General features: G+C 45.0%; 1 protein-coding gene across 2 annotated transcripts in view; it reads left to right on the forward strand.

Annotated features, from left to right (window-relative positions):
- Positions 1–1,545: 1,545 nt before the first annotated feature.
- Positions 1,546–15,464, forward strand: part of PLPP1 (phospholipid phosphatase 1) — a 112,638-nt gene continuing 98,719 nt past the window's right edge. For both annotated transcript variants that reach the window (XM_014594045.3, XM_006267306.4), the window contains exon 1: positions 1,546–1,686. In XM_014594045.3, the coding sequence (XP_014449531.1) occupies positions 1,629–1,686 (58 nt within the window). In that variant the 5' untranslated portion in view covers positions 1,546–1,628. The remainder of the gene's footprint in view (positions 1,687–15,464) is intronic.

Raw genomic sequence — 15,464 nt, forward strand, 5'->3', positions numbered from 1 at the left:
TAGACAGGACTAGAATGGCGCACATGGGTAGAAGGAAGTAGGTGCTTGTGTGAGTGTGTGTAGGGGGTGTAGGTTGTATCTGTGTTGGTCTAAGGACATAGTGTTGGTCTAATAAAAGATATCAGATTCACCCAAGGAACCTTGTCTGCCTGTGTAGGGGGTGGACATGGATGCGTATGTAGTTGCCCTTTCTCTTTCATCAGATAGGTTTGCAAATGAAGGGCACAGTAAAGGCCAAGAATCCTTTCTTTAATTCTCATTCCTTTCAGAGATGGACCCCACAATGGAAAGTTAGGCCTCTGTCATCTCTAGGTTGCACTGTTGTGATTCACTTTGCTGATAACATGCTTGAAAGCCACTCCAAAACTTCGCCAAGAATAGACTGTGTCAGCCCATTTGCTTAGTGGTGTTGAATGCTGGAGAGAGATCACGTTACACCTGCATTCTCTGTCTGAAACAGATTACCTATTTGCTTCCGACTACTACTCGAAACTAACAACGTTAGTTTTAATCTCCAGAAACCTATTTTGTCTTATTCTTCATTACCTGAACCACTTCCCTTTCCAGAACGATGATTTTGGTCAGTGAGATTAACTAACTAAGGCACTTCTTAGTATGTGCATTTGAAAAAAGGACTGAAGATAAGGCCATCTTCAGTGGAGCCCCGGGAACCTGTTTCCCCTGCTGATCTGCCAAAGCCTGTTTTTCAACCTTCAGGGCTTAGTACAAAAGCCAGCCATTTAGTGAAGAATTTATTAGAGGATGCTTGCTAGGATACCTGAGAAATGTCAAAATGGGTTAGGTCTGATGTTCCCGAGTGTGGGGAGTGCCAGCCCTCCTGCCTCCAATTTTTCTTAACAAAACGTGAATATGTCCCGAGGTTTGGGTGGGGGTGTCACTATTAAGCTCAAAGGTCCACCCAGGCCCGGGGGTGGGGGCATCAGTATCAGTCTTGCTATTCAAGCTGGAAACAGTTTTCAGAGGGGGCTTTTTTTGCCTGGGGAAATATTTGTTAAAACTTCTAAATGACTGAACATTTCATTCCAGTTTCGGGGGGGGGGGTTTCAGTGTAAAATTTCCGAAAGAAAACTTGGGCTTAGTTTGAGGAAGGGCTGAAGAGCAATTTCTCTCGCTTTATTTTTTGCCTGTTCTTACTGCAGCGGCGGGAGGAAGGGGAAGGCTTTGTGTGGGGCAAGTGGCATCCAGACCCCACCACTGGGTGCGGGGCGCACTCCCTTCATGGACGGTTTAAATGCCGGTTCCTAACGGAAGGGGGAATAGCCGCCCTCCCCCACCCCCCCAACGGTCACCCCGCAGCCCGGCAACCGCCACCCCCCGGCCCGTCACTCGAGGGGGCGGGGCCACGCGGCGTGGGCGCGCCCGGCGCGGCGATTGGCAGCGGGGAGGAGCGCTAGGCCCGCCCCCCGCGGCGCCGCCGGGGCTGAGGTTGAGCCGGGAGGAGCTGCCGCCCCCCCCCCCCCCCCCCCCGCCTTAAAGCGCCAGCCCGGGCTCGGAGCCGCAGTGGCGGCGGAGCGGGCGCAGCAGCTGCAGGCGCTGGTGCAGGCGCTGTTGGCCGCAGCCCGCGGAGCTCCGAGCCCGCCGCTGCCCGGGCGGCCGGCTCCGAGAGCATGTTCGACAAGGCGAGGCTGCCGTTCGTGGCCTTGGACGTGGTCTGCGTGGTGCTGGGTGCGTGTCCGGGCCGGCGGGGCGGGGCGGGGCGTGCCGTGCCGTGCAGTGCCGGTGCCGGGCTGCGCTCCCTGGGTGGCGGGTGGCGGGGCTCGGCGCTGCCCCCTGTCTCCGCGCCGCCTTGATGCTCCTGGGGCTTTGCTTTTCGCTGCTCTTTGCTTGCCTCTTCCGCCGGAGCTGCTGGGGGAGGAGGGGCATTGGCTTTGCCTGGCGGCCTCCCCGCTTTGCCGCTTGATCTGGTCTGTCCCCTTCTCTCGCCAGCTCAGTCTGCCCCCTCAGCAGAAAAGCTGCTCGGAGCCTTGTTGGGACGCGCCGGGCAGAAAGCCCAGCAGCTCCCGGCCTCTCTCCTGTGTTGCACCATCGAGATCTCTTCCCCCAGGGCTGGGGATTAGATGGTGCGGTGTTACCCTCTCCATCTGGCCAATGGGCTTTTGTACCTCTTGTGCCTGTTGTCATCGATCCGCGGTTACCGCAGGCTGTGTTGTGAGAGGGAGGAGGACACCCTTGAAAAAATAAGGGGGGCGAGGGCTGTGCTGCAAAGGTGGGCAGCGGTGGGCTGTGCCCCCAGCAAGCCCGCCCGCCCGCCCTCTCCCTGTACAGGCAGTCCTCGACTTAAAACGTTTCTAAATTGTCACCCTGTTTTCAACTTACTGATGTCAATTTTGACTTTACAATGCTTGATCTGATGTGACGTCATGACAGCGCACAAGTTGCTGTCACCCATTTCCCTGGAGAACGTCTGTCCAAACTTTTTTGGATGCTTTCTTTAAGAAAGCAGCCAAGACTCCAGAAAAACCTGCAGCCAAGACTCTTGAGAAGACTCCAGCCAAGAGCCCTTCAAAAAGTCCAGCAAAGTTGCTTTAAAGAAGTCCTTCCAAATCAATATGATTGCTATTTACAATATAAATACATTAATGTAGCTGTATGACTCATCTATAATTGATTGAGTACAAAATTCTGAGTTACTTTTGGTGAAAACAGGGTATCGGGGCCTTGGTTCAGGAACCAATCCCCCATTTATAACATTGTTTCCTATGGAAAAATTGGTTCCAAGTTGCAGCATTTCGACTTAAGAAGCCATTTTCAGGAACCAATTGTGTCATAAGTCCGAGGACTGCCTGTACTCTTGCTGCAGCAGTAGCTCGTGGTAGGTCAGAGTATCAAGACTAGCTGGAAACTACTAAAAATGTTTGCGAGCCCTGGCACTGCTGTGCACTGCACTAATTCACTGTCTAGTTGTCCATCTTGCGCTGTCAACAGCAGCTGGCATGACCCTCGGTGACATCTTTCAGCTGCAGCATGGCTGTACTGTAGTGGCTAAGGCTGATCATGCAGACTATTGTTTCACATCGTGGGGGGAGTTTTTGATGGGCTGTTTTGGGGCAGGGGAGGGAGTTGTCTTTAAGTTGGTGATGGGGAAAAAGACCCCTTTTTGGTGGACCTTAAGGAACAGCATGGGTCTTTCTGCAGAAGCAAATCTTTATTTAAAAAAAAAAAAAAAATACTGTGGAATATTTTAAATCAGTTCAGACAGTCCTGGCTTTCATCACTTGCTTGGCCATGACATGCAGCTCAGCTCTGTGGGGGGGTTTGGGAGGGGACTGGTATGCACCCAGGACACTCGGAATGGGCATGAGCAAACAAGCAGCACTTTAATCTTGTTGGGATGTAGTGATGCTGCCAAAGCAATTCAGTCGCATTGTAATTGCCTCCAGTACACTTGCAACTGTAACAATGTCTATTTGCAGCCAAATAACACTCCCAAAAGGGTGAGGTTCTGCCTATTTACTTAAACACAAAAATTAAACTTGTTTAATTGTGGTGCAAATGACTGAACATTCCTTTAGACTGAAGAAGCTTCAGTAGACATTACTCTTGGAAAATAACTCAATTTTAACAGACAGCTCTGGTTTTCTTAATTGGAAAAACCTTTATACAAATACTTGTGCACACAGACATTTAACAGCTGGCCAAAACAAAGGCATGCAACCAAAAAATGCCATGAATTTTAAAGTTTCCAGATATGAGCACTCTTTTATGGTCATTGCTTAGGTTGGTAGACTTAGTACCTCCTTTCTTGTGGCTTGTCTTGCTTGGCAGCAGAATGGTTTTCTATCTCGTGTTGTTGGGGTCTTGATTGGCCAAGATGCCCAACTGTTCTGCTCAGTGCCATGGATGGCAGAGAGCTGCCAGGTAAACAAGTATATGGTCTATGTCAACATCATAATTTTGGGGAATGACCTACATAGTAGTTTACTGAGAGAAAGAAAAGGGGAATTGGACTGGAATGTCTTGCTTGAGTGATTTTTGAGTCAGTCCATGGAAGAACACAGGTTTTTGGTACCATGTGTAATACAGAGTGTGGGTCTTTCTGGAAGGTCTTGATTTCTATTAGTCCCTCATAAGAGTTAAGAAGAAAACTCTCTTATGTGATGTCAAACTTCTTCATTGTCTTCATACATCCCTGAGTCTTGCTTTGAGCTGCTCATATGACCCACATGCTCCTAGTGCTAGAGAAATCTGAAGACCTTCTACTTGAATTTGAGTTTAATACTGAAAGAGAGCCTCCACTCAGTAGTAGGGGAAGCCTTTGTCAGTGTGGGTTGGGTTGTTTTCCATCCCACCCCGCCTTTCTCCCCCCCCCATCAAACTTTAAGACATTAACTTGATCTGATCCCTCAGCTCATTTCATGGTCATATGTTGAAAAAGAGTCACCATTTAAGGGACCATAAATACATGTACAATTATTTCTTTTTATTTATATGTAGTCTTTTAAGCTGCTATTGCTTAGGCTATAGCTGCTTGTCTGTCTCCTTCCAGGGAGAGTGTGTTTGGAGGGGGGGGCAGTGGTAGTAGTGGTAGAGGACCAGGACTCATTCCCCTAGCTAGAGGAGTAAGAGACTGCTGTTTCAGCTGGGTTGCTCTTCTTGAGGGTGACTGGACAGACAGTTCTGTTACCTTATGGCTTATTCAAATACAAAGAAGTCTCTTTTGCTTTAAAAAAAATGCTGTTTCTTCATGTTCAGAGAATGCTATTTTAATTTGTTCATATGCCTGTGTAGTAATCTTTTTTTTTACACATTCTCTCTTCCTTTAGTACTGAAAAAGATGAGCTGCAAATCTCTGCACTATGGCTCTGCACTACTAACCAAAAGGTGTGGCAGAGGAGTTCCTGTAGTGTAGAACTATATAGCATCTGCATTCTGTGCATGCTTGTGCTGGTCTCCTGTAGTGCTTGCTATGTCTCCAGAGCTCTGGGCAGCAGCCTACTTACAAGATAATTGTGCTGTATATCTGTGTTTACAGGAAACATAGCCTTTTGCCTTAGAAAACATAAGCGGTCTAAATTACAGACCTGTCTCTCTTCCTGTATGCTTCAAAATCTTTCTTTCCTCCCAAATAGAGAAATATGTCTAACTTTTACACATACTCAATGTTATGCGAGCCCCTATCCATCTTGGCTTGTAGAATATACAAGAATTCTCAAATATACATAAGGGAGCAAGACTTAGGGGGCCTTGCTTCAAAGGAGGTCTAATACAATCAAGGCTGAGTGATATTATTTGTAAGGGTGTCTGACTTCAAAGTGCCATGTAGAAATTATCTGGACAGCTGTTAATTAGAACAGGCTTGTCTTAACGAGAGCTGCTTCTCTTCAGCAGAAAACCATATTTAGTTGAAGCCCAGGTTTGCAGGTCTAGTACCATAATGTTTGATTACAAAATATTCTTCTGCTTTGGCAGGAAGTCTATCCAAACAGCACTTTGAAAAACAAAACCTGAAAATCCTTTTACCACTTCATACATTTGCAAAATATTGTAGCTTTTCTTATTGCTCTACTTAATGTTGCAGGACTGAAGTCTCATCTTCAGGACTAACTTTGGCTGGTTAGGAGTTAATGGGATAGATCCAATAAATTATTTGGACAGTTGCCCATGAGAAAGTCTTTGAACTCAGAATTGAGTATCCAGTTTTCACGTACAGCATGTGGGATAGGTTTGGCACCTCAAAGTCCATGCAAGATACTGGGATGTTGACTGGGTGCTTGTTGGAGTTGGCCAATAGGAAATGCTAAGCATGGAGTTTTGTCTAAAATCCTGCCTCTTTCAGAAGTTAGGTCTGCAGGCAGGCACTTCCATGTTCCAGAGCCTGGATCATGTGTTTGAAGATGTGTTGGTACTGGTGGTGCCTGTCTTTACTCTACTGTGTAGACCTGGGATGTAGGCTGATGTTGGTCTGAGTAGGTTCAATCTACACCTTCCTGGAGATTGCCCCAATTACTAGGCTATATAGATAGCTCTGAGTGGGGCTGTGCTACTGTGCATAGTCTAGTGGTTAGGCTAATGGGTTAGGGTGTGAAAGTCTTGGGTTCCAGTCTCTCTGTTCTTAGGGTTATTTGTTATTGTCGGTCTTACATTTTTGCATTGAAACAGTAGCTTTCAGGATTTGGGACTAGAATAATTTTTGGCAGTTTTTAAATGACAGTTGAGTATACCAGGGCTAGTTCTGTGTGGGTTTAGTTTAAAGCACAAGATTAGGAACCATAGTAATCTCAACCCTTTCTTCTGACTCGGGACATTTCTGGTTTAGAAAGTACCGTAGGTGTTCAGTAGCTTTTTTTAGTTTAACAGGTTCAGCTAAACCACGTGGGGCAACTGACGCCCAGGAAAAAGCCAACCTGCTTAACGGGTATTTTGCGTCAGTTTTTCACCAGCCCCAAGGGACGGCACTGCTCAATACTGTAGGACGGCCAGGGCGAGGGAGAATTGTTACCCTTCATCAATGTAGACCATGTGAAGGAACACCTTGAGAGGCTGGATACCTTCAAGTCAGCTGGCCCAGACAGTTTACACCCCAGGGTACTTAAGGAGCTGGCAAGCATCATAGCTCAGCCACTGGTACGGATCTTCAAGACCTTGTGGTGCTCAGGTGAAGTGTCCGAAGATTGGAAGAAGGTCAATGTGGTGCCTATCTTCAAGAAAGGGAGGAAAGTGGATCTGGGTAACTACAGGCCCATCAACCTGACCTCTATCCCAGGGAATCTTGGAAAAAATTATCAAAGAGACCATTGCCATCAGCCAGTTTGTCGAGAATGTCCTGAGGGATAGCTAGCACGGGTTTGTTGCAGGTAGGTCTCGCCTGACCTATCTGCGATATCTCCTTCTACAACCAGGTGACATATCACCTGGATAAGGGAGAAGAGATAGATGTCATATCTTGATTTAAAAAAAGCCTTCAATTTGGTATCTCATGATCATCTCATAGGAAAAACTGGCCAACTGTGGCCTCATCTACATCATAGTCTGCTGGCTGGGGAATTGGTTTTGAGGTCAGACCCAGAGAGTGGTAGTTGATGGAAGTAAATCATCGTGGTGCGCCGTGACCAGTGGGGTCCCCCAAGCTTCTGTCCTTGGGCCTATACTCTTTAACACCTTTTATTTATGATGTGGATATTGGTATCGGAAGCGGACTGGCCAAGTTTGCCGATGACACAAAACTTTAGGGTAAAGTATTCATACCCAAGGATGGGATGATGATCCAGGCCAACCTTGACAGGCTTGGAAAAACCTAATGGCCTCATGGGTGGTTGAAAACCTGATTGTCTTCAACACTGAAAAATGCAAGCTGTACTTCACCTTGTGAAGAAAAACCCGCAGCATGCTTACAGGCTGGCAGTGCTACGCTTGCTAGCACCATGGCCGAAAGGGACTTGGGTCATGACTGACCACAAGATAATACGAGCCACCAATGTGATGTTGCAGCTGGTAAACTGAGCACAACTCTGGCTCGCATCCATAGATGCTTCTCAAGCGAATCCCAGGATATCATCCTCCTACTATAGCTGCGTCCTCACCAAGGCCGAGTAGAGTACTGCATCCAATTCTGGGCTCCACAATTTAAAAAGGACGTGGAGAAGCTTGAGAAAATCCAGAGGAGAGCCACATGCATGATCAGAGGGCAGGAAAACAGGCCTTATGATGAGAGGTGGAGAGCTGTGGGACTCTTCTGCCTGGAAAAGCGTAGGCTCAGGGGGGACCTGGTGGCTGCCTACAAGTATGTAAGGGATGCACATCAGGATCTGGGGGAATGCCTGTTCACCAGAGCACTGCAAGGGATGACGAGGTCAAATGGTCACAATCTCCTCCAAGACCGTTTCAAGCTGGACATAAGGAAGAACTTCTTTTACTGTCTGAGCCCCAGCTGACTTTGTGCCCCTGGGGCAGGGGGCTGGACTTGATCTCCCAAGGTTCCTTCCAGCCCTAATGTCTATGAAAGGGCAACTTGTCTTTAAACTGTAACAAAGGGAAATTCACTAATACTCCGAGTGATCCTAAAAGATTCATAGATGACTAAAGAAACAGCAAGCTCTTCCCCCATTCTGTCTTTATTGTTCTTGAACACATGTAGCTGAACATGCAGGGAAGATGATATCTTTGCTATCAAGAATAGCACCAGGGAAACTTCCTTCACTCTGGTGTCATGTGAACAATTGTTTGTTGTTTTCAGCATGATAGTAAGCCAAAATCAAGGTTCATGCTCAACCTATGAGTTACTAGTTAGTGAATATTGTCTCAAGCTTTTGATCTGGTTGTTAGTCCTTTTGAGGCTATGTACAGGCAGTCAAAAAGCCCGAGACTGAATTGATTCAGTCTTTGCAGGTTGGTCTAACTTGCATAGACTGAACCAATAAGCAAGTGTACAGACATGCACTTTTGATTCCAGAAATGCAGTCACATGTCTGCAGTGACCCAGGCCAGGAGCCAGGGGGCCCTAGAGCATACCTCCCTGCTCTGCTGGAGCAGACAGCTTGAGCCAAGGCTAGACTGCCCACCCTGTGAGGTGGAGAGCTGTGGGGGAGGTGCAAAGCATGTTGGGATTCTCGAGGGCTGAGTTAACTTGAATCTGGAGGATCTGGGACAGAAGTTCAATAAACTGATTCAATCTAAATCAGTTAAGTCTGATGCTACATCTATTCAGGTTCATCTTAAACTGGCTCTGACCATTTTGAAAGCGTTTTATGTGCACTGAACTTCTGTTGTGTTACAGATTTGAACTGGCTTCTAATCACTCATACCAGTTTGTGTAATATCTGTCCCTAGTCATATTGGTTTATGTGTAATTTCTGTCCCTAGCCCAAACATGAATGATTGACTCAATTTGCTGATTTAAATAGCAAATGCATTAAACATGATTTATATAACTGTTTGCCAAAAGGGAAGATTTCTTAATCTCTTATAGATTAGATGCAGAGAACTAGCTTTAAATGTGTTTCCAGTCGCTTCTCATGAGCGAAAGCTTAAACTCTGCACTATACTACTGCCCCTGGCCTAATAAAGGAAAATGCAGTGAGCAGTGTGGCTTATTAACCAAAATTTTTTGCCTCAACTCCTAGAGGTGCACTGATACACCAGTCTGATTTATGGATCGGTACTGATATAAAGAAAATTGTCTGTATTGGAAATCCGCCTGAAGTGACTGATAACTTGGCTGATAAATGCCTGTGCATGTGCGCAGTTGCAGCATAGCACGTAGGCAGTGAGGAGCATAGCCCGACAGAGTGGAGAGCTGTGTGCAGCTGGTAAGTCCCTGTGGTGGAAGGGGCATGGAGGGAGCAGATTAACACCCCCTGTGGTGAGGGAGGTGGCAGGGGCAGGCGCTGCCCAGTTGGGGTGGGGCAGGTATGGGATAGAACCGTGGCTCATGGTGGTGGGGGTGGCTCTTGCCACTGGGGACACCCCAGGACATGGGGGACGGGGGGGTGGGCATGTTCCCTTAAATCTGTGCAGGGCGGGCTGCAGCTGCGGGATAGAGCTGGGCTGCGCTGGGTTCTTGGTCAGGGCTGGGCTCGGGGTGGGCAGCAGCAGTGCTGGGAGGAGGGCTATAGAGGGGTCTGCAGCCACCCCAGATTTTGCCATAGCCTCTCTTCCAGCACCGCCGCTGCCCTCTTGGCACAACCCTTGCTCTTCTTGGTATGTGGGGGGAGGTGGGGGTTGAGCCAGGGGTGCCTCGGGCAGGCTGCAGCAGTGCTGGGAGCAGGGCTATGGTGAAATTTGTGGTGGTTGCAGCCCCTTCCATAGCCCTAGTCCCAGTGTCGCTGCCTAGCCCAAGCCCAGCCCCCTGCTGAGACGAGTCTGGCACAGCCCTGGCTCTAGCCCACAGCTGCAAACTGCCCACCCCACACAGATCTGGGGGCCCTCCCAGGATGCATGCACCGGCAGGAGCCCCCCACCCCAGAAATCGGATCAGTATTGGCTGATATGCCTCCTTAAATATCGGCTATCGGTATCAGCCCCCAAAATCGCTATCGGTGCACCCCTACTCAACTCTGTTCCATATGCACACTCTGTCTAGTCTGCTCTTCCATATCTGAAAATGGAGTTTTTATGCCTTATCCCTTGAGAATCTACTTTACTAAAAATTGGGGCCTTTCCCAAGCCTGTTGAAGCCTGTGGAATATACTTTTATTGCCTTCAGTAGGCTTCTAAAACACAATTGTCTGGATTTCAGAGGTATTGAGAAACACTAATGATGCTGATTAGACAACCCCCCCTCCCCCCCCCCCAAACCCCCCCCCCCAAAAAAAACAACCCAACAAAAAACAAAAACCCAAGAACTTTATCCATGGAACATACAAACCTTTATTTAACGTTTTTTTGGGTGGGGGAGGGAGGGGGACATAGACCCAGCCTTACCGTCCCATCTCAAGTTGGTGACAAATTTATCTGCCATCTTCCAGTTAATCACAGATGACCACTTCAGTTGTCACAGTGATTGTGTGTGCGTGAGAAACAGGACTCCCTTAAAATATTTTTTCCAGTATATGTTGCGTCAAAATGGTGGCAATGCTGTGGTTGTGTATAAACTAACGTGTCTGGAATTCCAGCTGTATGTCAGAATAAACCTGCAATATAAATGTAAATAAGTATTGGATGTTCTGTGGTGGTGTTTTGGGGCTTGTTTTAAATCATAACAAAAGATAGTATGGGCAAGCCATTTTAAGATGATGATGTTGTGTGGCCTTCTCTCCTAGGGGATGTGCTCTGTAAGCTTTAAGGTGAAGTCTGAGAATTTCCTTTCTTTTAAATCAAGGCATTGGTAAAGTCTCTTACTGTATCTTCAGAAAGCTTGCAAAAGCACTTACGTGGTTGACAATAGATTCCAAACCCTAGATTGGTGAAACTGGACATCTTTCTTTTTGGCACAAAACACTAATGTTATACCAACACCTGATATCTTTCTCTGTTGTGTAGATGCAAATATAACTGCCTTGCTTAGCATTTCTGAAGCAATACAGATGTAATCTAGACTTAAAGAAATCTAGTCCCTCTGAGTTGTGATATGCTGTTCCATGATGGAGTGTGCACTCTGAAGAAACGCATGGGATGGTGGGGTCAAAGCTGGGCACAACTACTTCTTGGTCCTAATTCAAATTGGATTTAGTACCACTAAGCGTTAAACTTTTCAACTGGAAAAGTTGTGTGGCAACTACTACACAAATTGCAGCATTTAGGCCAGGCACAGACACTACAAGTTTATTGGTATACGTGATCGGAAACCAATCTATACCTGTAACATGACAGAAGTTTGGGCAACACAGACTGGCTTAAAAATGGCAAAAAGTCTAAGATTTGCACACAGCTCCTCCCCCTTCAAGGGCAAATATGTGTTCTGTTTGCTACTGATTTCAAACTATGCCGCTTACAGAAAACCATGTAACTTAGATCAGTTCTACTCTGGGCATTTTGAATGTCATTACCTAGGCACGGCCTTCTAACTGTCTTATAAATGTCAGGTTTGTTTTTTGTTTTATTTTTTATTTTCTGTCTCTGTCTCTCCTAACCTTAACAGCAAGTTTAAGTTTAAATAGCAAAAGAGGACATAAATTCAATTTTCTTGTGTATCCTTTGCAGGGCATGTTTAAAAGTAACTAGTCTGAAGTCAAAAGGGGAAGAGGGGGAACACCGATGGTATTTCCAAAGCTATTTCTGGGCTTCTTGGAAGAATTCTAGTGAGTCCCATCTCCACTGGTAGCTGAAAGCTCCTGAACCTTAATTGAAGGGATGTGCCTCTAACAAAGGCAGTGTCTTCCTTTAGTAGCAGTAGGATTATATTTATATAAATACATAATCCTACTACTACTAAGGATAGATAAAGACACAGCCTGACTTTCTCTCCATCTGTTTTCATTCTTTGAAATCCTAATTTTTGCTCTGAGAATTGAGACTTCACCAATAATTGTTATCCTCTAATGTTGCTGTGATCTTCATGCTTAAGCTGAAATTTTCTTCACAAAGAGAGCATGTGCTTATTAACTAACATCTGAAGTGTATATGGTATGGTATGGTATGGCTGTTGTTGATCTGTTGATAAATGTTTATAGTGCTCCTGTTTAATGTTCAAGGGGGGAGATATTTAGCCTGTGTAAAGGAAATATTGTTGAATCTAAACACTTGTTCCCTGAGATCATCCAATTGCCAACTTCTTTTTAGTCTTAAATATACAAGTTGAAGATGGATTTAATTTAGTAGTAATATTTTTGTGTATTCAAACCATAAAGTACAGTGTTTATATAGAGGTTTGAACCTTGACTGAATGAACTTGCTCAGCTTCAAAAGCAAAAATGCTTTCTAAGAAGATTGTGGGCAGGGCAGCAGAAGCTGTATAGACCAACTCCTTTGAATTAGTTAAGTTGAGGACCACTGTTACAGACTTGAGGCTCCCCTCAGAATGTGCCTGCTCATAGTATTCAGTTTTTTTTGGTTTTTACTATGGAAAAATAATAGAGCAATTCTGTTACAAAGAACTCGGACCAGAGCAGGTCAAAGTGTTTTTTAACACTGTGAATTCCCATTTGAAATCTCCGGGATAATCACGTTAGCACTTTTAGGCTTGCAAACACTGCGTGGTACGTGATAGCACCCTTGAAAAGATGTGGCACCCTAGGGCACCTTGACAGCACCCTTGTTGAATCTGCCCTCCCCCCAACATGCATACTATTCCAATAATGACTTGGGTTATGAAGACCCTAGGTCATCCAGGAAAAGCATGGTTGCAACTAACATAAGCTTGTACATACTGTAGCACAGTAATATGCAAAGCATGGAATGATGGCATAGCCTTTGGGAAGGCCTACTGTGCTTGGGGAAATTGTAGCTTTTAATGCTATCTGCTATAAAACCTGACTCTGAAAGACCATGTTTAAACAGAGAATTGTGTTTATATTCTTAAGGGCCATGGGAAGGGAAAGCCTTTTGTGGCTCTCTGCAGTTTAAAAAGTCAGTTACATGCATGGAGAGTGAAAGTAGTTTGAATGTACTGTCTGTCAAGTTGGAATGAGTGGGGGTGGGGAGGGAGGGTTAATATTCAGTGAGTGTGTCTACATGTGCTTTTATGCATGCCTAATGCACATTAAAGTGATTTTTAGGCATACATCTACATGTTCACGCACTAAGGCGCATTAATGCGGGTGTGCAGACTGATTTTCGGGATTAAAGTTCGTTCCAGGTCATACTATACTGCATTAATGTGACTTAGCGTGTCTACACATTTGCTGATGCGATTTACAGAATAGTAGGACCAGAACGGACCTGTAAGATCATCAAGTCTGGTCTCCTGCCATGGGCAGGAGGTAATTGGGCTTAAATCAGCTCAACGAGGTGTGCACCATCTTTGTGCAATCCCTTGTGATACCCGGAGGAGTGGATTCTAAGTTGGACAAACGTGAATGTGGTCTGCTTGGGTGTACTGATTCAGAACACTGTCTAGATCAGTCCACTTTTTCTGTCTTGGGAAAATCATAGTTCATTCACGTATCTCTTTTTCATCACCCTCTTCCCAATCTGCTGCAGCTCTTCCAGTAAGCTCTATATTCACTTTTGAGTTTGGTAATAAAACTACATGGTAATAAAAATCCATTTAGTTCCTTCTTCCTTTTGTGACTGGTTGATTAATAATAGCATGGAATTTTTTCCATGTACTGTAACATCTATATTATAGGTAGCTAACTGATCTGTTCTCAGTATTACAACACTTCATATAGAAAGTTTTATTAAAGCTATAGACTTCATGGACATTGTTTCCCAGGATTTTCTTTGGTAACTCATCTATGCTGGCTCAGAGCAAACGCTAATCAATGATTTGGCTTATTTAAAAAGAACTAGAGAAACAGGTGGGTTAATAGCACATGTGTATACACAATGTCTGCTTTATTTGGAGCTATTTAAGTTGGGGATGGGGGAAGTGTCACGCTGTCAATAACAATAGCACTTCATGGGTCCTGCCAGGCTGTTGCCTCATGCTGAATAACAGCATGTGCTAGAAGCTTACTGTTCATAACCTTGTCTTGTGGCATTCCTTTGGGTATTGCTTCTGTACAAAATATTGTGCTAATGCTACTTCATAATGCATTTTCTTTTATCTTTCTAAAAATGTCACAGAAAGAGGAAAGGCCAGTGATAGAAAAAGGCAGGAATCTTTCTCCTTTTGAGCTGTAAAATGTTGGTGACTAACATACTCCAGAAATGGAAGATCTCTAAAATTTTTTGTCTTAATCTAACTGTAAAATAAATTCTGGAATCTGTAAGCAAAATGGAGCAGTTCTGAAAACTGTCAGTCTAATGCTGTCTCCTGTGAATGTTTTCTGGCATCAGTGAATGCTGGAATATCTTGGGAGCATGTTATAGCCAACCAAGTAAGAACAGTGGCTAATCATAAGTGTGTGGGGGCTTTATGTGCTATTTAGAGTTGATAACTATATCCCATGCTTTCTTTTGCCAAGCTGTATTGATTCTTCAGTGTCAGAATGATTTCCTAGGATTCATCACACTCTAAATTAGAGTAAGTTTTCATTTACAAGGCTTGAAAACAATTAAACGCAACTTCCACCAATCTGAACAGTATGGATTTAACTAAAATGTTGAACACTGTAGTGGTTGTAACTGTAAAGATGAAAGATTTGGCTTGCATTTCTCTTCTGTTTTGAAGGAAAAATAACTGATGTTTGATCAATGCACTGAGTTTGTATTTCCCAACATGCTTTTGGTAAATATTTGGTTCTTAATTGATCTGTTGTTATTTAGCAATTAAGTTTCATTAAACAGCCTTCTTAACCTAGACATTTTCTTTTTAAAGGATGTTTCTTTGGCTAATCAGTTTCTTGCCGTTCCTCTTTCTGTAGAATGGGGAACTCTAAAAACTGACTTCTCTTTACCATTCTTTCTTTCTTCCTTCGCTGTTATCACGCTAAATTTTGTCTGTTCAACAAAGATGAATTACTGCCCTTGAAGTCCATGGAGCTACTTATTATGATCTGTAGTGATCACAGTCCTAAGGATCTTGTATTGCCCACCAGCTTCTGTTGGTCCAGCAGCTGAGTAAGAATAGCTTCCTGCTTGTTTTTTAATAGCACTACATAAATCGGGCTGGTCTGCCATTACCCTCATAAGCATTCTTGTCTGTACATAACTCTACCATTTGCAAATGTTTGGCTACCTTCCCCTACCCCCTACAACATCACTTCTTCAAACCATGGGTCATAGCACTTCTTCATGCTATGTTTCCATTTTATTCTTGTCTTTTTAAAGACTGTGGACATGTGTAGATGAAATGGAGGCCCTAAATTGAAGCAGTGGGTTTTTAAAAACACCACTTCAATTTGGGGCCCTTTTTGTTTTTTAAACCCCCATGTTGTACACATTCCCAAATTTACCTGTCTCTTTGGCGGTGGGGCAGGGAAGGCCAGCTCCTGGCGGGTGGAGCGGTCCCTGGGCTGCGGGGG

The sequence above is a fragment of the Alligator mississippiensis genome, chromosome 3, assembly GCF_030867095.1.
Source record: "Alligator mississippiensis isolate rAllMis1 chromosome 3, rAllMis1, whole genome shotgun sequence".
Lineage (NCBI taxonomy): Eukaryota > Metazoa > Chordata > Crocodylia > Alligatoridae > Alligator > Alligator mississippiensis.